This window comes from Mrakia frigida (genome assembly GCF_051309035.1).
Source record: "Mrakia frigida strain ATCC 22029 unplaced genomic scaffold BDY24scaffold_6, whole genome shotgun sequence".
Classification (NCBI taxonomy): Eukaryota; Fungi; Basidiomycota; class Tremellomycetes; order Cystofilobasidiales; family Mrakiaceae; genus Mrakia; species Mrakia frigida.
The window spans coordinates 986,653-1,007,035 of record NW_027481275.1 but is presented as its reverse complement, the minus strand read 5'-3'; the positions used below and the strand labels follow the sequence as shown (position 1 = coordinate 1,007,035).

Sequence of the window (20,383 nt, the reverse complement as noted above, 5' to 3'; positions counted from 1 at the left end):
ACGACGAGGAGAAGAGCGAAGAAGACGCGAGCTCGTCGTCCTTCCTCCTCGTCGCAAAGCACCAGACTTTCGAGTTCGACTGAGATTGACTAGTTCCTAATGATCTTATATATCACTCAACCACCTCAGTGTATTCCTAAACCTCGTTTGTGTCGGCCAAACCTGTCGAAACCAAGAAGCAAAAAAAGAAGTCAGCCCTCGAATCGAGCTCAACCTCTTGTCCTTCTCCTTCACTCACCCTTCCCTCCACCCTCGCCAACAACAACGCCAACGGCACCGGTCCATAATCCCTCGAGTCCGTCGAATTACTCAAGTTATCGCCCTGCAACCATACATGTCCCGGCGGAACCCTCAGATAATCACCTCCTCCCCAAGCTCCTCCTCCTCGTTCTCCCTCCTCCCCAGCGACCTTCCACTCGCCCTCCTGCATCGCCGCCGCCCTCGCCAACCCGCTCCTCGGAGGTCTCAGATTCCCCGGGTTGACTTCGACGGTATCCCCTCCCATGGCGATGATCCTCTTGCCTACGGTTCGGTCGGGGAGGAAAGGGTGGGCAGCGATGACCAGATCGCCTCGTCCGAAAGGATGGATCGGGTTGAGCTTCGAGGACGTTGGAGAGGAAGGGAAGAAGTAAGGGAGACGGTTGTAGATGATCCAGTCTCCTTCAGGAGCGAGAGTAGGCAGCATGGATTCTCCTTTGCATTCTTGAATGAAGCCTATCCGATCCGTGAGCAGGTGGAGGAGACAGGCGACCTGGGAAGGGAATCGGAAGTGAGCTTAGAGGGCTGAAGAAGAGAGAAAAGCGAAAGGCAGAGAGACCTCACCTGAACGGTGATGACGGAAGCTTTGGTTGCTGCGCGTATGGGGTAGGGGATATCGAGGTTCGCTAAGCGGGAGAGGAGCCGGTAGGACGAGGAGGACATCGAGAGAAGGAAAGAAGGAAGTCGTTCAAGGTCAACTTCGAAAATGAGCTTCGTTCGTTCCGATCTCTGGGCCTTTGTTTTTGTTTGTGCGCCTGAGAAGTGACTCTCAGTAGAGACCTAGAGCTAGCAGTAGTTCGCACTAGAACTGAAGGATTCGACGGAGTCTTCGCAAGGAAAGACGAGGGAAAGGAAAACAGCGACGACGGACGTCGATCTCGACCCGACGCGTCCTCGGCTCTTGCGCAGAGAAGACAAAGAGAAATCGAGAATCGGATCAATGCGAGGTATGTCTGGAGAGAAATAAGAAGAAGGACAAAGGGTTACGAGGGTGAGGAGTTGATGAAACGAGAGGACTACGAAAGGAAACCGAAGAGCGACGCGCGGGCGAGAGAAGTGTTCCAAACCAGAGAGAAAAAGTACGACAGGAGGAGCCTAAGTTCAAGCGAAGGAGAAAAAGGAGGTTACTAGCACGGCGTGAGTGTATACGAAAAACGCAAAAGAAAGAGATGTACAAGAGAGGAGGAGAGAGATGAAGGAAGAGGTCGGATCGAATCAATCGATCAACCTCGAGCGAGGAGAGATTCCTCTTGAAGAACGGGTCGGATCCAGCTGAGAGGAGAAGATAAGGACGGGGTCAGAACTACCCAATGGCTCGAGAGGCAGAAGGAAGAGGGCAGGCTCACATCTCTCCAGGTCGAGACCTCTCACGAAGGAGACGGAACGGTGTCTTGCCAGGTCGATCCAGACGACGACCGAGATCAGCGACGGCTTCGTTCGTTCCTTGAGTCTGTGGAAGAAGGGGATCAAGAGAGTCAGATACCGCTTCGAAGGGAAAGCGATAGCAGAAGACTCACCAGAATCACGAGCATTCCCGCCCAATCGCCGTGAATCATCCCCTTCGTCTCTCGAACAACCAACTCCGATCGATGAATCCACGACTGAACGAGTCGTTCTCGTCCATCGGGAGCTGTTAGGGGAGCCTTGTCGAGGATGAGCTGATAAAAGACAAGAAGAAAGAAGAAGAGTCAGACGACGAGGACTCGACTTTGGAGATCGAGCGGAAAGATAGACGAAGGACAAACCTTCGTGTTCTTCTTGATCTCGACGCCCATAGGACCCGACAGATCGAGGTAGAGCAGAGGGTTTCCAGCAGACTTGACGACCTTGTGCCAGTACGAGGGTGGGAATTGGAACGCGTTGATGAACGAAGGGATTTCTCCCAGGACCGAGAACTGGAAATCGAGATCGACGAGGTAGTAGCCGTCGAAGAGGAGGTAGCCTGATAAAAACGAGGCAAAAAAAAGCGTGGTCAGGTGTAGGAAGGGAGGGGGAGAAAGGGAAGGAGGGAGTCGTGAAGCCGGAGAGACGCGACGAACCTGCATTTCCTTCCTCGTTGACCGCTGTGTTCCACACGCAGTCCCCAGGCTTCAAGACGGAAAAGATCTCGGAGGTCTTTAGCTCTGTGGAATAAGAAGAGGGACGAAAGTGAGCTGGAGGCGAGAAAGAGGAAGAGAAGCATGAATCGAGACGACTCACCATTCTCGCAAGCAACGACCGAAGCGTCCGAGAGCCAAGGGCCTTCCGGACTCGGAACGAAGACTCGGACGAGGAGAGCATGGTTGAGACGATAGAGCGGACTCGAGAAGTTGACTCCCGTCTTGTTGACCGAAAGGGACCGGATCGACGCTGCTGAACTCCCTCGAACCGAAGCTGCTCCCGAGGACGCGAAGGCTGACGACCTTTTCCTCGCCTTGTGAACCGAGAGGACCTGAGCTGCAGCTTGAAGCTTGACTCGAGCGACGACTCGGCTGTAGTGACGAGTGAGAGCTTGAAGGAGAGGGACGGTTGACGGGTCTCGATCCTGGCCTGTGAGAACGGCTTGAGAGCGGCTGGCGAACTCGTGAATGGGGATAGAGACGCATCGAAGGTAGGCGTTTAGGTCCTGCAGGATTCGAGTCAAGAAGGAAGAGACCAACGAGGAGTCAGCCGCGTCGAATGAGCTCAAGAGCCGAGAAAGGTTGAGACGAGAGGAAGGCTCACGTTCGGCGTCAAAGCAAGTGTTTCCGGTCCCCACACCTCAGCCTCCCACTTCTTGTACCCAACGCTACCCAAGAACCTCTCCATCACCACCTCCCTCAAATCTCGATCGAGACTGATGAGCCTTCGAATCGCTCTCGTCGTCGAGTAGAGGTTCAACCAAGCTCCGAAGCTCAAGCTGTACAAGAGAGCCTCAAAGAGCACCTTGTTCCCGATGTGGTGGACGAGGGGATACGAAGCCTTGGAGTCGTCTTGAGGAACGGGGGCGGAGGAAGCGAGGACAGGGTTGAGATGAGGGGAGAAGTCCGCGGAGGGAGGGGAGTAGGAGGTGGACGGTGTCGAAGGGACCAAGGAGGGGAGGAAGGAGGATGGAGGAGTACCTCTCGACGTGACGGGAGCTGCTCGAGGGATGGAGACGGGAGTTGAGACCGAGGAAGGAGGAGTGGAGGATTCGACGGTGGTGCTCGAGGAGTTGGTGGACGACGCGGACCAGTGAGGGTTGTATTCGCTCCCGTGATCGCTTGACGACGGTTCCGGACGAGATTCCGGTAGATGCAAGCTCTCGTAAGTCCGTTGACTGTTTGGAGGAGCGACTGCAACGATGGAGGAGGGAGGAGGAGGAGGAGGCGATTGACCTGGAAGAGCGTGGACGGGGAGGGTTTGGAGGGCGTGGTTGGGGGAGGAAGCCGTTCGAAGTGCTGGAGATCCGATCGAGGACGAAGGGGAGGAGACCTGATCGATAATTGGTGTTGCTTGAGGCGTGAGAGGAGGAGAGTTGGGCATGAGAGCTGAGTCTCGTCGAGGCGTTCCCTTCTCCTCCTGCCTGATCGACGCCGACTTCTTCAGTCCTCCTCCTGCCTGCTCGAAGAAGTTCCTCCTCGCTCCGACTGATCCTCCTGCTAGGTTCGTCTTCAGTGGTGGGAGTTGCTGTCGAGTAGGTTCTGGAAGAGGACGGAGTGCGTGCGCCGTTGCTGCTGGTGCTGGAGGATTGGGTTGAGGGAGAGCCTGTCGAACGGTTTCCTTCGAGAGCGAGTCCACCTGGACTGATTGAAGCTCAAGAGGAGTCTTAGGAAGCATCGTAGATGAGGGGGGGGGAGCTTGGGGTGGAAGGGGGCGAGCGGTGGAGGAAGAGGTCCGAGGTGAAGGTGGGGACGAAGGAAGTTCGGTTGTTGAGAGTTTGGGAGACGACGAAGGCGAGGGTTTGGGAGAAGGTCGAGGAGATCGAGGGAGACCGTTGGGAGAAGGAGCTCGACTGGTGTACCGGGCTGAGGAAGAGGTAAGTTCGGTGGTTGACTGCAAAACCTGGCGAGCAGGAAAAAGAAAGGAGGAAAGAGAAGACGACGCGAGGCCAGAGCGTCAGCTGTGTCTCCTCTGAGCTCTCTCGTCCACTCCGTGTAGATAGGTATGATGTCTGAGAGAAGAAAAAGCGCACTTTATTGGGTCCCTTGGGCTCGACCTCCTTTCCGTTCGAACGAAGAAGGGAAACGGTGACGTTCTTCTTCGAGGCCTTGATCGTAGGGGATCGAGGAGCTCCCTTCTCGAACGGGTCAATATTTTCCTCTTGAGATGGAAGCGAAGAAGGTTGACCTTGAGGAGGTGTTGGCGTTGGGGAGAAGGTCGAGAAGTACGAGATTGGGGAAGGCGGAGTCTGTCCAAGCACGCAGCAACAATCGAAAGCGAAAGCGATAGGGAACAGTTCAGCTTCCGAGATTAGTGGGGCCGAATCGAGCCCTGGGTAGCCTAAAACGAGAGGTAAGGATCGACGTACATCGTGGCTCTCGTTCGCTTCTGAGCCTCGGAAGAAGGGTGTCGTGACGGGCTGAACCTTGGGAGTCGACGTCGTTGGAGAGCCTGGAGGGTTTCCGAAGCTCGAAACCTGTTCAAAGAAGAAAGCATAAGCAGGGTGCTAGCTGAAGCTTCCGAAATCCGACTGGATATGAGAGAGAAGCTCACCAGGGACGCGTCGACTTCAACTCCTCCTCTCCCAAACCCGAAGCTCCCCATCCTCCTCAAGATCTTCTGCCCAGTCTTCTCCTCCATCTTGACCAACCCCAGTCCTTCTGTGCCTTCCTCTTCCAACCTCCTCTCTCCAGCAGTGAATCCCAGCGGAGTAGCGGACGGAGGAGAAGCCATCCTCTTCGCTTCCCTGGTCGTTCGACTCGACGCGCCGCTGACCTGCGATTCGAGATGTTGAGGAGGTGATGAGGACTCCTTCGGAACGTGTTGGAGGTAAGGAGCGATGGGAGAGTTGAGAGCGACGAACTTTTCCTTCGTCTTCGAAGCTGGGATCGAGATAGGAGAAGGGACGATTCCTGATCCTGATCCTGAGCGACTTGCTCGAGCCTCGAACGACGTGGATTCCGACTCGGGAGGAGAGATAGGGTAGGCTTGGGAGTATTTGGTGTTCGAAGTAGAGTTTGATGGAGTGGAGGAAGAGGTGAGCTCGCGGGGGTGAGAAGGAGGAGGAGGAGGGAGATTGTCGGGGAGGGAAGACTGTGTGCTCGACGAGTCGGAACGAGACTTCTTCTTGAGGATGGAGTGAGGAATTGGAGGAGTGGTCTGTATCGAGAAAGAAGACTGAGGAGGAGGTCGAGCGGGTTGGGAGGTCTGAACGGCGACGGGCATCGATGGGAGTTGGGGAGGAGGAGGAGGATGGGCTGAAGGAGCTGCGATTCCCGTCCTCTGCGACGAATGATCCTCCTGACTCCTCGACCAAGGCTCGTAGGCCTCATGCGACCCTCCCGAGGACGATGACGTCCTGCTCTTCGATATGAGAGGCGCCTCCCGACGGCTAGCATCCGAGGGAGCTGCAGGAGCGTCTCTGTTCGGAGGCGACCACTGATCTCCTGCTCCTCCGTTCCTTTCCTTCGTCGACGATGATCCTTCAGCTCTGACCGAACTCTTCGACGCTTCCATTCCTAGAAGAGCGAGTCCAGTCGAAGGTGAGCTCGTCGCACCAGGGCTCGTTCCGCCTCCTCCTCCTGCTCCGAACGCGGCGAGAGGATCCCACTTCTTCCTCCTCACGGGACCGGCCGACGAGAGAAGAGGATCGAGAGACGACGGGGTGGAGAGTAGAGGGTTGTTGAGTGTTGGTGCGAGAGATGGAGAGAAGGGAGGAGTGGCCGAGGAGGAGGAGGTCGAGTGGGCTGAGACACCTCGACGAAGAACGATGTCGTGGGCTGCCTTCCGCGCGTCTGACGTTGACTCGGGTGCTGAAGAGGGAAGGTAGGAGACCTGAGGGAGAGGAGGTGGAGAGTTGGTTCGGTAGTCGGAGGAGTGGAGGAGAGAGGAGGAAGAGGAGTTGAAGGTGATGACCGAATCTCGAGGGTTGGCTGGGGAAGAGATGGACCTGTCGAGAGCTGGAGGAGGAGGGTTGCTGGAGTTGGACCTGCTGAAGGTGATCTTCTCTGGTGAGGGTGGAGGAGGAGTAGGAGGTCGAGGGATGGAGATTGGAAGGACGTATGAGGACGAGGTGGATCCAGTTGTCGATTTGAGAACCGGTCTGGTGCGACTGGTCGAGGGAGATGGTGAAGAAGTCGTCTCCTCTGCTGACGACCCTTTGGACTCTGTAGCTCTCCTCTTCCTCGTCTGAATGACCTTCACCTCAGGGTATACGAGCGACACCTCACTCTTGAACCTCCCTCTGAGATGCTCTGCTCCTCCTCCTTCTCCCTCATTCAACCTCCCACTCCTCATGGACCCTTCACTCGCCATCCTCCTCTTCCTCGCCGCCAACAAAGCAGCCTCCTCGTCCCTTCCTATCCCAGCTCCTCCGCCTCTCAAACTCCCTCCTCCCATCCTCGGATCGGCTACACCTCTCGAGAAATCGGTCGTAGGAGTGTTGGACCTCGAGGAACCAACCTCCTCGTACGAGCTGGACCTTGAAGCGAACCGTTCGTGGATCTTGAGAGGAGCGTCCAGTCCTCCTCCTCGATCCTGAGCGGCGAGGGAAGAGAGCGAAGGCGAAGAAGTATATCTGGAGCCTGTTGGTGGAAGGCGAGAGGAGGAAGGAGAGAAGGATTTGGAGGAAGGAAGGGGAGGAGGTCGAGAGGGAGAGGAGGAGGAGGAGGAGGAGGAGGATCCGTTGGCAAGATGAGGGGAGCTCTTCTTCTTGCTGAGAAACCCCATCGAACGAGCAACGTCCTCTTTTAGGCTGCCGAGGATGGTGATCGTTTGAGGAGAAGAGAGAGAAGAAGAGAAGGAACATTCTCCCTTTCCCTTCTCTCCCTCTTCACGCCTCTCAGGGGTTCAAGGGGGTTCAGGGTGCGCGAGCTTCAGAGGTTCAAAGGCAGGTGTCCCTCTCAAAGCTCCCACGAGAAGAAGTTTTTTTCACACTTTTCTCTTGGGCCTGACTAGGAAGAAGAGGCGTGTATCTGAAACGAAGCAGTTTTCATGAGAAAAGGGCAAGGAAGAGGACGATCTCGTCAAAAGGACAGGATGAAGGGGAGCGAGAGCCCGACGTTGGATTCTGCTCCGAAACTCTCCTTCGTCGTCGAGGAAAGGGAGCTACAACACAAACCAAGCTGCGTGACGCGTCTCAGAGTAGAAGCGGGAGCTGTCGAGAGTTCACGCGTTCGGAAAGAACGAAGGAAAGATGAGAAACGACGCGCGTCCAGATCGTATTGCGTTCGACGCTTCGTCTTCTCGCTCGACTCTCTATTTTCCGCACTCCGCCAGCAAGCTCGTAGGATACGACCATCTATCGATCAAGCACTAAACCCTTCGGCCTCCACCAGCTCCTTCGCCTCCCTAGCCTGCAGTCCCTCGCGTAACGACTGAGCGACGGCCGTGTGCACCTCTCGACTCTTTTCCATCAGTTTCTCCAGAGCCTGGGACGCTCAGAAAAAGAACATAAGCAAGTCAGCACTCGGGTTTGGGAGCTTGGCCTCTCATCGAAGTTGGGAAAGCTAAAGCGACGAGAAGTAAAGAAAACACTCACCTCCATAGCCTTCTCTCCCTCAATCTCACCCGTCTGCCAAACATTCGTGATCTTCCCCAGCGCAGGCATGCACGCCAGCGTCACTCTCGACGTCGCAATCAGAGACTCGTGGGAGGTAGGATCGACGTGGAGAGAGGAGTTGATGGTGGCCTGTCGAGAAGAAACGAGACGGTTCAGCGTTCTGCCTGTTCTTCCCTTTCTACTCTTGATCCAACAGGGTAAGGATGACCGACTCACCGAGCTGACCCCAACCACCAGACCCGACATCTCCACCACCCCTCCAACGCCAGCCAAAGCAGCTCCAGCGACGGTCGTTCCAGCGCTCACGACCCCCTCCATCCCGTCGGATTCGAGAACGAGGAGGAAGACGTCGAGTTGGGATTTGGGGAGGAGTTGGAGACGAAGGGCTGGGAGGAGGGATTGGGCGAGGAGAGTGGAGGGAGTTGGGGGTTCGGTATCCTAAGGAACGAAACAAGAAACGAAGAGTGAGCTCAAACGAGCTCGCGAGGTGGGCTGAAAGAGAAAGGAGAGAGAAACTCACCCTGAGAGGGAATCTCCGAGGGTCTGAAGCGAAGGGAGCGTACTTGACTTCTATGTTGAGGGTTCCGTGAGCTGAGTAGGGAGGAAGTTTGGGACGAGGACCGTAGCTGAGGCAAAGAGGGAGGGAAGGGAAGGTCTTCGGTCAGCTTGAGCTCTTCCTTCCTTCTTTTGAGCTCCTCTTTGAGCTGAGGAAACTCTATATGTTCGTGATTGAGACTCACACAGCGCAAGCGATCTTTGTCTTTTCCATCTCGATGTAAGCTGATCCGTTAGCTGAGCTGATGAGACCCGTTTGGAGGACTGGTTGAAAGGGAGGGAGGGAAGGAGAGGATGAAGGTGAGCTTGGAGTTTCCTTCTCGAGCTCCTCTACCTCCTTCCATCGCATCGATAACACTGAACCAAAGCTACACGGAACTCACAGATTGGCCTAAACGCATCCTTGGATCTGTCCTGCCTAGCGTAAACCTGAGCGGCCTCCTTGAGGGAGCTCATCCTCTGAGCGCTCGTCGAGCTTGAAGCTTCCGCTGAGGGGAGGTCCTCCTCGTAAACGGGAGGGAACGAAACCTCAGGTCCGTTCACACGACGTCGATCGAAAGCGGGAGCGGCCATGCTGTTCTGTGAAATATGGGCTGGGAAGGTGGGAAGGAGTTGGGGGAGGAAACGAAGGGAGGGGAGCTTGAAAGCTCTTTCCACGAGTTTCACTTTCAACGAGTTGACCTCAAACGCCTTCCATCCCCTCCATCGCACTCCCTTCTTCCTTTCCCCTTTCTCTCTTCTACTTGGGACGATATAGACGATGACTAGCTTAGGCAGGTCAGCTCCAGTGAAGGCTCATGCTGCTCCAGAGGAAACGCTCGTCAAGGGGAGAGCAAAGAGGTCGACGGCAGGAAACAGAGTCAGTCGCTTTCCTTCCCTTTCCTTCTCCTTCTCGCTCTTTCAGCTCTGACACTCGCATCTCTTCTCCAGATGAGAGCTCTTCTCGATAGTGAACTTGAAGCCGATACTGGATTCGAGGAGATCGAGGACGATGTTGACTTCGTAGGGAAAGGTGAGAGACGAGTTCCATCGTCACGTCCTCCTCCCTCCCTTCCTTTTCTCTAAAACCTGACCCTGCTCCGCCTTCCTTCTGCCATCCTTTAGAGGAGGAGGACGCCTTCGACAACGACTTCGCTTCTACTGACGAGGAGGAAGGTGCCAACGACGACGAGGATGCTGGAGAGAAGGATCTCAGGAGGCAGGAGAAGCAGGCGAGAAAAGTACGAGCTCACGTTTGGCTTTCCCTTCCCTCCCTCTCTTCTTTTGCAGTTTTCTCTTGAAGTCGAAGAGCCGGAAGCTGATCTCCTTTCGCATCTCACTCTGCACTCGCAGTTCTCTCGCTCCAACCCAACCAAAGACCCCTCGATGGCCTACCTCAAACCTCGAGCTCAACCCAAGGCCATGCACTCCTCCCTCGACAGATCGGTTCCCTCGCCGGCTCCTCGTGCACCTCCAAGGAAGTCTAGGATCAGCTTCGCCGAAGTCGACACCATCTTCGAAGGAGGTGAAGCTGGTGGCGAAGGATCTGCTTCGGCTGCTGGTGCTGAAGGAGAGGAAGGGGAGGCTGGGGAGGGAGGAGATGTCGAAGCTCACGCTGAGGGAGAGGAGCCCATCGAAGGCGAAGCTACCGAGGCTCAGGCTGAGAAGGAGGACGAGGGAGAGACTCGTCGGAGGAGGAGAGCTAGTGGGAGAACCGCGACGGTTGCTTTCAAGTCGGAGGTCGACGCTAGGCTTGCTGCTGAGGCGGAGGAAAGGGTGAGTTCGACCTCGTCGCTGCCTCTTGAGCTCGAGCTGACTTCCTTTCCTTCGCCTTCGTTGAACAGTCCAAAACTCCCCATCGATACAAACAACCAGCCAAGAAAGCTCGCTACACCCAGGACGAACTCATCGAGGAGGCTCTCTTCACTGAGGAGATGAACAACGAATCCCTCCAGGACTGGCTCGAGAAGGAGGAGGCGAGAAGGTTGGCTCTGAGGGTGGTGAGGAAGAAGCTCGAAGGTCCTACCGTCAGCTGGATTTCGAGGGATAGTCAAAAGAAGCTGGTGGTGGAGATCAAGGATGGCGACGGGGACGGAGAGGGAGGAGAGAAGTTGGACAAGGGGAAGGGAAAGGAGGTCGAGATCTCGTCGACAGCATCAGCACTCAAATCCATCACCGCACATCCTTACGCTACCACCTCTTCAACCACCAACGCCGTCGCTGGACCCAGTCGACTCTCACCTTCCAACTCCGTCGCGTCTCCTTCAGCCTCAACCACCCTCCTACCCGGCCCACCCTCCGACGAACGACACGCCCGAAACTTCGTCCTCCTCGAACCAGCGCCTGCCACCTGGTCCAAAGAGTTGCGAGTCCTCTTCGGTTCTCACGTCTCCTGGAGCAAGATGAAGGTCGTTCCAGCTCGAAACAGACCTCAAAGTCAGTTCCATTCTTCTTCACTCTTTTCCTCCCTCCGACGCGTCGAACTGACCCTCTCTTTTCTTTCGTTTTACTTCAGCCCGTCGACCGACCCTCTGCCCTCTCACCGGTCTCCCAGCGCTCTACCTCGACCCTCGCTCAGGAGTACCCTACGCCAACCTCTCCGCCTACAAAACCCTCACCTCCCTCCTCGAGCAGCAGTGGAAATACAGCTCGGAACTCGGGGCGTACGTCGGAGGAGGAGGAGTGAAGGGAGCCGATGGGGTCCCGGAAGAGTGGGACGGGAGGGAGAAGGAGGAGAGGGAGAGGGAGGAGGCGAGAGGGAGAGCCAGGGAGAAGAGAATGAAGGAGGAGGAGGAGAGACGGGCGGTCGCTGCTGCTGCTGCTGCTTTGGCCGGAGAGGCGATGGTGGTCGAGGAGGAGGCGGAGGCGATCGTTCTGGTGGAAGAAGAGGAAGAGGAAGAGGACGAGGACGAGGAGGTGGAGACACCGGAGAAGAAGAAGAGGAGGAAGAGAGCTGCTCCTGCTGGGGAAGGAGGAGGGAGGAAGAGGAGAAAGAAGGTCGCTTCGGTTGCGCCTTCTCAGTGATACTCTAGCCTTTTTTCTCGGTATGTTTTGATGACTTGATGACCTCTCCCTTCCTCGTGCCCAAGGAGAGATAAAATAATCCTTTCAGATTTTCCAGGACGCGTTTTTGTGACGTCACTGAACGACGAGCTCGCACCTCCTGCTTCCCCTCCTCCCTTCCCCCCAAACCCTTACCTGCTCTTCCAGCCATGTCTTCCCTTCTCAACCGAAACAAAACCTCTTCATCCGAACGGTGAGCTCTCTCTGTTCCTCCCTTATCTCTTGGTCAAGGTTGAAATCTAATCTGTTCTGTTCGTTCGCAGAGCCGAATCCGTTCTAGAGAGACTCCCTTCTTTCAATCTCCTTCTCGTCGCCGATACGCCCTCCGAGCGAGACTTGCTTCCCAAGCTTATCAAAGCTTTGTTCGGAGTCGAAGACGTTGTGAGTTTTCTTTTTTTGGTCCAGGCTGAGGGTTCGGGAGAGAAGGAGGAGAACAAGGGGAGCTGAGGGAGGAGCAGATGAGCTGAGTCGTTGCTTTCGATGGACTCTGCTACAGAACCTCACCACCCAAACCCTCTCCCCTCAAACCCCGAGATCCAACAGTAGGATCACCATCGTCACCGCTCCCTCGACTTCAACAGCGAAGGAGTACATTCAAGCGCATCAGGGAGCTCCCCTTGTTGGGGAGAGCGAGAAGGAGGTGGAACAGAGGGAGAGGAAGCGGATTCATGCGGTTTGGGTCATCTTGGGGAGTAAGGAGGGTGCTGGAGTAGCGAAGGAGGAGACCAACTTTGGTGGTGAGTCTAGTTCTCCTTCTGGAGGGGTAGAGAGGTGAAGAGGGTCCCGTTGAAGCTCACATGTTTGGTCGTCCTCGTTCTTGCAGGCATCCCAACTCTTCTCGTTTCTGCTTCGACCAAACCTGCCTCGTCGTCCATCTTCAGCTCCTGGGCTGTGAACCTTCGGCTCAGTGGAGTGTCGCAGGATCTCGTGCCCGTCGATGTGAACGGTGCGTTCCCTTTATCTCGACGACGGGAGGTGGGACTCCTCGAGCTCATCTCTCGTTTTTGTTTCGTTTCGAACAGATCTCAAGTCTCTCGCTGCTCTTTCGAAGCGAATGGAGACTGCTCTCGTGGATCAACCTGATCTGAGGCTACTCTGGGTTGCTGCTCAGCGAGTCTCGGGAGACGAGAAGGTCGGTTTCAGCGTTCCATCTCCTGAGCGAGTCGCCTCGCCGTGCTGACTCGTCCGCGTTGCTTGTATTCTACCTTGTAGGTCGCTACTTCCATCAGGAAGGGAATGAAGCTCTTTTCCGTCGCTGTTGGTGCTTCTGCTCAGCCTATTCCGGTGCGTCTCTCCCTTCGATTCCTCTATAGCTCGTCGCCGCTCCTCTTCTCCTTCTGACGCGTTCCCTTCGTTCTCAGTTCATCGGAGGTGCTACTGGAGTTGGAACTCTCACCCTTCTTCAGAATGACATCGTCTCAATCTACAATTTTCCTGATCCCGGCAGAGTTAGTTCCTTTCGTCCTTCTTTCGACTCCAACGATGGCCGGCTTTAATTGACGGAACGACGTTTTCTCTTCCTTCAGATCCTTCTCAGCAAAACTCTCGGGAATATCTTCTACGAGGTGGCGACCGGTCTGCCTGTCAAGTGGCTCGTCTCGCTCGTTGGAGTGAGTTCTATCCCTTTTCCTTTCCTTTCTCGTTCGTTCGTCCTCAACTGACCTCTCCCCTCTTCTCCCTTCTCTCCTCTTCTCTCCTTCTCTTCTCAGCTCTCCGTCATCTCCGGTCTCTGGGAAGCACCTGGCTCAGCTCGAACCATCATGATCTCTATCGCTGGTTCGTTCTCCTTCGCTCTCTCCCTCTTTCGTCGTCCCCGTCACACGCGTCGCCTTTCCTGACTCGCTTCTCCTCCCCCATCTGTACTTTCAGATCTCGTTCTCGTTCTCGACGCCCTCTTCTACGCTCAAGCTCAGCGTCCCACTGGTCAAGCCATCACGAGCGAGGAAGTCAAATCGATCATTCATCTGTACGAACACGGGAAGAAGAAGGAGGCTGGAGCTGGCATCTTTAGGAGGGATCTCGTCCACGCCAAGCTGGGGAAGGCCAATATATCGACGTTCAACGTGAGTCCTCTGCGGTTTGGATCCGGCGAGGCTGGCTACTTGAGGAGGGAGAGTGGGAGGGAGTCGCGTCGACCGAGTCTCAGCCGCTGACACTTCTTTCCTTCGTCTTTTCCGCTGCCACAGGTCTGGAAGAGTTTGAAGCGAGAGGAGGCTCAGAGGTTCCTTGCGGAGACTATCGAGGAGCATCGATTCAGAGGTTAGATCCATAGACCGAAGGAGCGAGGGAGGGAGGGAGCGAGGGAAGGAAGCGGACGGGCAGAATGGATCAGCTTAAGGACCTGCTTTCTTTGTACACACGAAATCTCATGAATACACGACCTCTCCTGCACTCTTGCTTCTCTCATCCCCACACCTTCCCTCACCAGAAAAAACTTCGAAAGAACCAAAGACAGACGCGACGTTCGACTTCACAGCCTTGGGACAATTTGGAGGTTTCGTTAAGCTCACCTTTCTCTCTCCTCCTCCAAACTCTCTCCATCCCTCCCTCCCCTTCCCTTCTCCCTTTTCAGCTATGCCTAAGGACAAGACCATCAAGAGCTCCAAGAAGGACAAGTCGTCCAAGAAGACCAAAGAGGTCGTTGAGGAGGTCTTCCCTGCCGTCGTTCAAGAGGAATCAGCTCCAGTCGCTTCCTCCTCCTCCTCCTCCTCTCCTCCTCCTCCTCCTTCTGCCTCAGCTCCCGAGCCTATCACCGAACCCACCACCATCGAAGACGACGACGACCCTTCCCTTCTCACCATCGACACCACCCTCCCTGCTCCCCTCTCCAAAGCCGCTCTCCGAAAATCCAAAGCGAAAGGGCTCCCTCCTCCCCTGCCCGTGCCTTCCTCCTCCGTCCCTGTCGTCAAACTCGACGAGGACGGCAACGAGATCAAAGCTCCTCCCAAGATCAAGGAACCCAAAGTTGAAAAGTTTTCCATCTGGATCGGTAACTTGGCGTTCAAGACGACCGAGCAGCAGGTCAGGGATTTCTTGAGTTCCGCGTTGAAGAAGCCTAGGAAGTGGGGGAAGGGATCAGCGGAGAAGAAGGAAGGCAGTGAGGCTGGAAGCGATAGTGAGGAGGACGAGGAGGAGCCTGAGGAGGATGAGGATACCGAGACGACGGATGCGATGATTACCAGGATAAATCTGCCAAAGACGGGGAGTGGAGGGAAGTGGGGTGCCAACAAGGGGTGAGCTTTCGTTTTCCTTCCTTTCGTCGAGCTCGTATGGAGACTGTACCAAGTTCTGACTTTGTAATTTTGCTTTGGGTTCGACGGAATAGATTCGCCTACGTCGACTTTTCTACGGCTGAGGCTTGTCATCGAGCTGTCAAGCTCTCGGAAGGTCACCTCGGTTCGTCTCCCTTCCTTCCCTCTTCTACACCCTCCCGCTCTCCTCAGCTATTCTGCTACTCGTCCTCCCTCGTCTATCCTGAGCTCTAGCTGACCTTCTGCTCTCCCTGTTCTCCTCCTGCTCTGTTTGTCAACCTCAGACGGAAGAGCGCTCCTCATCAAACTCGGTTCCGACTTCTCTTCTCGACCCATCACCCCTGCTACCGTCGCTCTTCCCGAGAACAAGACCAAGTCTCGAACCGTTCAAGCTCTCCTCGCCAAGCAGAAGAACGCCGCTGGAACTTCCCTTTTCGTCGGTAACCTTGGGTGAGTCCAGTTCTTAGTCGTCTCCCTTCTCCTTTCGCTCGAGCTCACCATTTCTCCCTCCCCTTCACTCGCCCAGATTCGAAGCCACCGAAGAATCCCTCCGAACCCTGATCGAGGAGCACTGGCAGACCTCTCTCTCGTCGTCGAAACACAGCTCGAAGCAGAAGAAGTCGGTCTTCCGACCTGAACCCGTCGAGGGAGGAGACGAGAAGAAGCCTGCTGCTGTCGTTGCTGAGGGAGAGGACGCGGAGGAGGGACAGGAGGGAGAGAAGAAGGAGAAGGTCGAGGTTGTTGGAAAGGATGGGAAAGTCGAGGAGGTTGAGGTCAGTGGAGCTGGGTTGAGGAAGATCAGGATGGGTCAGTTCCAGGATACTGGACGGTGCAAAGGGTGAGTCGCGTCGTTTTCTTTCTCCCTCGTCCTTTCCCTCTCTTCTTGCAGAAGCTGATCGATCCCTTCAACTCTCATTCGACTCTCTAGATTCGCCTTCCTCGATTTCTACAACTCCGCCCAAGCCACCGCCGCTCTCATCGACATGAGGAACCACAAACTCGACGGACGAGCCCTTACGCTCGAGTACGCCTCCCCTTCCTCCGCCGCTCGTTCAGGGTCCGGAACCCAAACCTTCAACACCCCCATCGTCGAAGAAGACCCCAACGCCGACCCAAACGCTCCTCCCGTCAAAGTCCGACCTCCACCCACCCCGAAATCGTCCCTCAAACCTCCTCGTCTCCAGAAGAAGGAACGAGCCGCTGCTCGAGAGGCTGCTGGTCTCCCTCCTTCCGTTCCCGTCGACGCGCCCAACAACCCTATGCCTCCTCCGAGAAACTTTGGAGGGGAGAGACTCAAGGCCAAGAGGGGACGAGAGGGAGAGGACGAGGGAGGAGAGCGAGCTGGAGGAGAGCGAGCGGAGAGGAGCGAGAGGAGGGAGGGAGGAGGGGAGAGGGAGGAGAAGAGGAGGGGAGGAAAGATGGCCAAGTGGGAGATTGCTGGAAGGGCACGACCTGGAGCTGCGTTGGCGATGGCGAAGAGGGCTCCTACGGGTATCGTGGCTTCGGAGGGAAAGAAGGTCGTGTTCGATTAGAGATTTTCGGTCTGTCTGTTTTCCTTTCCTTGCTTTGCTTTGGTTCTTTCGTGGATTTTGATGCTTTTGAGGTTCTGATCAATATTTTCATACGACCTGAGGCAGCAAGCAAGATCGGTACGAGACGAGTTCGGCGGGGAGAATCGAACTCCGTCGCGTCGCGTCTTCGATCTTCCCGATCGTTCCTTTGCTCGCAGCCCTTGTTCTCTCTCCATCACCAGACGACTCCTACCTCGCATCGTATCTACCCAGGTGCATCCTCGGAGAGAGCAGATCTTCTGAAGGAGCCAGGTCAACAGACAACTTCTCGTGAGTCGTGAGTCGAGTCCGCTCAAATCTCGGTTCCTCCCTGTTCCTCCTCTTTCTTTCGCTTCCTCCTTGCCTCTCAGCCCCATCCCTCCGAGGTTCTGCAACCTGCTCTTCGTGTTTCTCCTTCCCAACGGTCACCATGGAAAACACTCAAGGTCCGCCACCCCTGAGACCAGCAACCGAAGATCTTCCGCGCAAGATTAACTCCGAAATCGTCCCTCCTCAAAACCTCTTCCTTCGTCTTCTTCCTCTCAACATCCATCATCAACCAAACCTTCTACCCACCCAGCAGATCGCAACCACCACAATGTCCGACATCGACGAGAAGGATCTTCACGAAGGTCAACACATCGAGAAGCTCGACAAGACTCAACACCTCGATACGAACGCAAAGAACGTTGAGGTTTTGCATGTTGTGAGTTTTATATCTCTCTCTTGTCCTTCGTAGACTTGCTGGCGATCTCCATAGAGCAGATCGGTCTGGTGATAGAGGAGGCGGTGACAGTCGAGCAACTTGTCTTGATCTCGAGTCGAGTCGCCTCGACTCTTGCAGCCATTTCTCCGAGACTTCTTCGCGTCTCTTCCTTTATCTCTACTCCCTCAACCCGAGCTGACTTTGATTCCTTGGGATCGTTTCCACACTCAGTTCAACGCTCGATACGCAGCAGCCGTCCGAACGGACGCTGTCAACGGAAAATCGCGAGGTGAGTCTTGTTTCGTTTTCCGTCGTCCTCCCGTTCTTCCTCGTCTGACCTTCCCTTCGGTTCTCCTTCACTCACAGAATCTTTGATCCTCTACCTCTCCTGCGCTGTCTCTTTCCTCTGCGCTTGTGCAAATGGATGTAAGCGCTCTTCTCCCTCTCCTTCCTGCGCGCCCTCCCGCTCACGCGTCTTTCCTTCTTCCAGACGACGGATCTCTCATGACATCTATTATCGCCATGAAATGGTTCCAAGAGCAGTTCGCCAGCGGCACCACGGGTTCCACCGTGTCCGTCAGTGAGTAGTTTGAACAAGGAGGAAGGAAAGAAAAAGACGCGACTCGATTTGACGCTTCGTTCCCTCCTCTTTTTCCAGTCTTCTCGATGTACACCGTTGGAAGCATGGTCGGAGCTTTCTCTGCTGGTCCTCTTTCTGATAGGTTCGGAAGGAGAGTTGGAATGTTCTGTGGAGGTGAGCCTCTTCTTCTCTCAGCCCGTCCCGACTATCAGGCCTGATCTTTTCCTCTTCACTTCCCAGGTTCCGTTATCATTTTCGGTTCCATCGTAATCTCGTGAGTGAAATTATCTACTCATTTTCCCGTACCCTTTCTAACCCGAGGTTTCTCACTCTCTCAGTACTGCGAAGAAGATCCCTCAACTCGTCGTCGGTCGCTTCATCCTCGGTTGGGGAATCTCGTGAGCTCGAATCTTCCTTGAAGTTGGAAAGTTTCCCTCGACTTTGAAGCTTACTACATCATCTTGGTTCCCACAGCATCATGACCGTCGCTGCACCTCATCCGTTATGCAGCTCGGGGTGAGTCCTTGCGCCTGCTCTTTGCCTCCGAACGTCGAAAGACGATCCAGGGCTGATCTTCTTCCCGTCTCTCCAGTTGAACCTCGTTGGAGAGGGAATCAGTGCCATCGCAGGTGAGTCCAACGATCCTCTTATCTTAATAGTTCATCATCTCTGTCTCTCTTTCTTTTCTCCCCAACTCTGTCCCTCCGACATGTCCGACGCGTTCTGATTCTGTCCCCACCTTCCCCTCCCCTCCAGCCGTCACCGCCGCTTGCCTCACCGACCGAATGCCTCGACGACCCGTCCTCATCTCGGGAACTCTTGGAAGTGCCCTATGTCTGCTCATCCACGCTGTTCTCTCGCTAAAGTGGGCTCAACAAGACACGACGCCAGATCCCAGCAGGCCAGGAGAGGTGATCTACGTCAACCCGAACCTCGCTCTCGGACAAACGGCCGTAACCTTCTTCTTCCTCTTCAAGGTCGTCTTCTCGTTCTCGTGAGCTTTAAAGTTCGCCCTTCGTCTCCTTTGTTCGTCGCTGATCAGCCACCTCCTTTTTTTTCCAGCTACACCCCTCTTCAAGGAGCTTACCCCGTTCGTCTCTTCTTCTTGCTTGAATTCTTCCTAATCGATTGAGCTAACGCCATTTGTAATCCACAGGCGGAGTGTCTCGAATCGACCGCTCGAGCGAAAGGAATGGTGAGCCGTCGACCTTCGACGCGTCTCAATTCGACTCACACGCTGACAATCTCCTCCTTCTCTCTCAGGGAATCTCCGGATTCATCGTATCGGGAATCGGATTCATCAACCAGTGTACGTCTATACTTTCCTTTCCTGATCCTTTTTTCCTTCGCTCTCGTCGCTGACCTTTTATTTCTTCCCCTTCAGTCGCAGGACCAATTGCCCTTCAAAACATAAAAAATTCTTATGCCTTCGTGTTTGTTGGATGGGATTGTGTTGAGGCTCTTTGCTGGTGCGCATTCGACCTTCCTTTGCCCTCAACAGCTCGAAGCGTTGACTGACTCTCGCCTGGTCCCCGTCTCCTTTCCCTCGGGTTCTTGCTACAGGTACCTCTTCGGAGTCGAAACTCAAGGTCGAACGCTCGAGCAACTTCAGGATATCTTCGATGCTCCCAACCCCGTCAAAGCTTCAAAGCACCGAGACACGGTTCGTTTTTCTACCTCTCTCCCTTCTTCTCCTTTTCTCCCTTAGCTCATCTGCTCCCGCTTGATTTCAAACTTTCACAGGTTGCCATCAAGCGCGATGGAGACCACATCGCCGTCGTCGAGCAGATCTAAGGTCTCGCCGCTTCGACCCGTCGCGTCGCGTCCCTCGTTCGAACCCCTCCCCTCTCTTTCTCCTCCTTTTAACGTTTCTCGTAGGCTTCAGGTTATCTTTTCATTGGTTCCCAGTTCTCATCAATCTACATTTTTGGTCTCCCTATCACGATGCTGCTTCTTCTACTTCGTCCCTCGACGGTTCTGTTCTCGTCCTCTCCTCAAAAACAAAGCAAGCGAGAGTTCGTTATTCCATGTCTATAGGGTTCGTAAAAAATTCAATTCGTTTGTGAGATTGTATGAGATTAAGCTACTAGTAGAGTCGAGGGAGAAGGACGTGACGGAGGAGGCGAGTCGAAGGGAGGAGGGGCAGTGAAACCAGCAGCGTGAAGACGAGAAGAAAATTCAAGCACGGAACTCCGAAAGAAGGTTCTTGACCTCCTCGGTAACAGGTCCAGCTCCCTTCTGAGAGAGAACGGGAAAGAAGTGGGAGGAGAGAGAAGAGAGGAGAGAGAGGTCAGCTCGACGTCATTTCCACTCGAGACTGAAGGGAGGAGAAGAAGCTCACTGTCTGGTCCAGCATGTCTTCCAGACCGGTCTGAAGGGCGTTCGAAGCGTTCTGCCGTATCGAAGCTAGTGAGGAATCGATCTCCGCTGCGAGAGAGGACGGTGTGGGAGAGTGGGAGAGGGAGGAACCGAAGGTGTCTGTGAGGGAGCGAAGATAACGAGGTCGGCTTCTCCTTCGTTTGTCCTCTCCTGTGCATTTGGGAAAGTTAGGAAGCGAAGCTGATACGAACCTGAGAGAGCCTTGTTGAGTTCACCGTTCGATCCACCCGCGAGAGATTCTGCTGCTGTAGCTCGCAGAGGAGCTGCTGAGACGAGGGAGCGAGTGGAGGAGGTGGTGAGGACGGAAGACTCCGCCGTGAGGGAGAGCGTTGATATTTCTTCTTTAACGACGTTCCCGACCGTTTGCATGAGTTTGGTAGACAGCTTGAAGAACTTGAAGGG

At 55.0% G+C, this 20,383-nt stretch overlaps 7 protein-coding genes across 7 annotated transcripts; 3 read left to right on the top strand and 4 right to left on the bottom strand.

The window, feature by feature from the left end:
- Nucleotides 1–90: 90 nt before the first annotated feature.
- Nucleotides 91–952, bottom strand: IMP1 (endopeptidase catalytic subunit IMP1). The gene is made up of 3 exons (XM_076639313.1): nucleotides 823–952; nucleotides 239–751; nucleotides 91–162 (listed from the first exon to the last, which is right to left on the bottom strand). The coding sequence occupies exons 1-3, from the start codon at nucleotides 919–921 to the stop codon at nucleotides 106–108; spliced, it is 669 nt and encodes a 222-aa protein (XP_076499356.1). The 5' UTR covers nucleotides 922–952; the 3' UTR covers nucleotides 91–105.
- A 781-nt stretch (nucleotides 953–1,733) lies between these two features.
- On the bottom strand, nucleotides 1,734–2,569 carry BDY24DRAFT_337459 (uncharacterized protein; the record flags this gene model as incomplete). The annotated part of the gene is made up of 4 exons (XM_076637289.1): nucleotides 1,734–1,916; nucleotides 2,004–2,200; nucleotides 2,298–2,381; nucleotides 2,458–2,569. Coding segments are annotated over 4 exons (576 nt in total), but the record flags the coding sequence as incomplete, so codon positions are not given.
- Nucleotides 2,570–3,887: 1,318 nt separating this feature from the next.
- On the bottom strand, nucleotides 3,888–7,212 carry BDY24DRAFT_257811 (uncharacterized protein). Its single transcript, XM_076636822.1, has 3 exons — nucleotides 4,912–7,212; nucleotides 4,727–4,834; nucleotides 3,888–4,606 (listed from the first exon to the last, which is right to left on the bottom strand). The coding sequence occupies exons 1-3, from the start codon at nucleotides 7,084–7,086 to the stop codon at nucleotides 4,025–4,027; spliced, it is 2,865 nt and encodes a 954-aa protein (XP_076499354.1). The 5' UTR covers nucleotides 7,087–7,212; the 3' UTR covers nucleotides 3,888–4,024.
- Nucleotides 7,213–7,628: 416 nt separating this feature from the next.
- Nucleotides 7,629–9,126, bottom strand: BDY24DRAFT_348744 (exosome complex component MTR3). Its single transcript, XM_076637672.1, has 6 exons — nucleotides 8,857–9,126; nucleotides 8,659–8,737; nucleotides 8,439–8,544; nucleotides 8,135–8,356; nucleotides 7,898–8,047; nucleotides 7,629–7,787 (listed from the first exon to the last, which is right to left on the bottom strand). The coding sequence occupies exons 1-6, from the start codon at nucleotides 9,044–9,046 to the stop codon at nucleotides 7,665–7,667; spliced, it is 870 nt and encodes a 289-aa protein (XP_076499353.1). The 5' UTR covers nucleotides 9,047–9,126; the 3' UTR covers nucleotides 7,629–7,664.
- BDY24DRAFT_381297 (Vps72/YL1 family protein) lies at nucleotides 9,127–11,526 on the top strand. Its single transcript, XM_076639312.1, has 6 exons — nucleotides 9,127–9,332; nucleotides 9,404–9,485; nucleotides 9,578–9,693; nucleotides 9,806–10,228; nucleotides 10,297–10,888; nucleotides 10,968–11,526. Exons 1-6 carry the CDS (start codon nucleotides 9,234–9,236, stop codon nucleotides 11,474–11,476), a joined length of 1,821 nt encoding a protein of 606 aa, XP_076499352.1. The 5' UTR covers nucleotides 9,127–9,233; the 3' UTR covers nucleotides 11,477–11,526.
- A 66-nt stretch (nucleotides 11,527–11,592) lies between these two features.
- Nucleotides 11,593–13,822, top strand: BDY24DRAFT_439397 (uncharacterized protein). The gene is made up of 11 exons (XM_076644445.1): nucleotides 11,593–11,708; nucleotides 11,779–11,896; nucleotides 12,012–12,252; nucleotides 12,339–12,461; nucleotides 12,538–12,647; nucleotides 12,728–12,799; nucleotides 12,877–12,963; nucleotides 13,042–13,125; nucleotides 13,225–13,291; nucleotides 13,385–13,578; nucleotides 13,702–13,822. Exons 1-11 carry the CDS (start codon nucleotides 11,665–11,667, stop codon nucleotides 13,777–13,779), a joined length of 1,218 nt encoding a protein of 405 aa, XP_076499351.1. The 5' UTR covers nucleotides 11,593–11,664; the 3' UTR covers nucleotides 13,780–13,822.
- Nucleotides 13,823–14,089: 267 nt separating this feature from the next.
- Nucleotides 14,090–19,396, top strand: BDY24DRAFT_413086 (uncharacterized protein; the record flags this gene model as incomplete). Its single annotated transcript, XM_076643140.1, has 22 exons — nucleotides 14,090–14,748; nucleotides 14,841–14,911; nucleotides 15,051–15,216; nucleotides 15,293–15,604; nucleotides 15,695–16,262; nucleotides 16,520–16,607; nucleotides 16,688–17,022; nucleotides 17,254–17,311; nucleotides 17,389–17,448; nucleotides 17,513–17,602; nucleotides 17,681–17,776; nucleotides 17,843–17,876; nucleotides 17,941–18,000; nucleotides 18,077–18,086; nucleotides 18,195–18,231; nucleotides 18,359–18,596; nucleotides 18,665–18,692; nucleotides 18,759–18,797; nucleotides 18,866–18,911; nucleotides 18,987–19,071; nucleotides 19,166–19,265; nucleotides 19,346–19,396. The coding sequence occupies 22 exons, from the start codon at nucleotides 14,090–14,092 to the stop codon at nucleotides 19,394–19,396; spliced, it is 3,231 nt and encodes a 1,076-aa protein (XP_076499350.1).
- Nucleotides 19,397–20,383: the final 987 nt, after the last annotated feature.

Bases quoted from the DNA above. Each gene is read 5' to 3' on its own strand.
- IMP1 (XM_076639313.1), bottom strand. From the start codon at position 921: ATGTCCTCCTCGTCCTACCGGCTCCTCTCCCGCTTAGCGAACCTCGAT. The intron at 752-822 runs GTGAGGTCTCTC...TTCCCTTCCCAG, and splicing joins CTTCCGTCATCACCGTTCAG to GTCGCCTGTCTCCTCCACCT. The intron at 163-238 runs GTGAGTGAAGGA...TGGTTTCGACAG, and splicing joins TGGCGAGGGTGGAGGGAAGG to GTTTGGCCGACACAAACGAG.
- BDY24DRAFT_257811 (XM_076636822.1), bottom strand. From the start codon at position 7,086: ATGGGGTTTCTCAGCAAGAAGAAGAGCTCCCCTCATCTTGCCAACGGA. The intron at 4,835-4,911 runs GTGAGCTTCTCT...TTCTTTGAACAG, and splicing joins TTGAAGTCGACGCGTCCCTG to GTTTCGAGCTTCGGAAACCC. The intron at 4,607-4,726 runs GTACGTCGATCC...GTGCTTGGACAG, and splicing joins AAGCGAACGAGAGCCACGAT to ACTCCGCCTTCCCCAATCTC.
- BDY24DRAFT_348744 (XM_076637672.1), bottom strand. From the start codon at position 9,046: ATGGCCGCTCCCGCTTTCGATCGACGTCGTGTGAACGGACCTGAGGTT. The intron at 8,738-8,856 runs GTGAGTTCCGTG...CCTTTCAACCAG, and splicing joins GGATGCGTTTAGGCCAATCT to TCCTCCAAACGGGTCTCATC. The intron at 8,357-8,438 runs GTGAGTTTCTCT...TTCGTTCCTTAG, and splicing joins CTCGGAGATTCCCTCTCAGG to GATACCGAACCCCCAACTCC.
- BDY24DRAFT_381297 (XM_076639312.1), top strand. From the start codon at position 9,234: ATGACTAGCTTAGGCAGGTCAGCTCCAGTGAAGGCTCATGCTGCTCCA. The intron at 9,486-9,577 runs GTGAGAGACGAG...GCCATCCTTTAG, and splicing joins TGTTGACTTCGTAGGGAAAG to AGGAGGAGGACGCCTTCGAC. The intron at 9,694-9,805 runs GTACGAGCTCAC...CTGCACTCGCAG, and splicing joins AGGAGAAGCAGGCGAGAAAA to TTCTCTCGCTCCAACCCAAC.
- BDY24DRAFT_439397 (XM_076644445.1), top strand. From the start codon at position 11,665: ATGTCTTCCCTTCTCAACCGAAACAAAACCTCTTCATCCGAACG. The intron at 12,462-12,537 runs GTGCGTTCCCTT...CGTTTCGAACAG, and splicing joins CGTGCCCGTCGATGTGAACG to ATCTCAAGTCTCTCGCTGCT. The intron at 13,579-13,701 runs GTGAGTCCTCTG...CCGCTGCCACAG, and splicing joins CCAATATATCGACGTTCAAC to GTCTGGAAGAGTTTGAAGCG.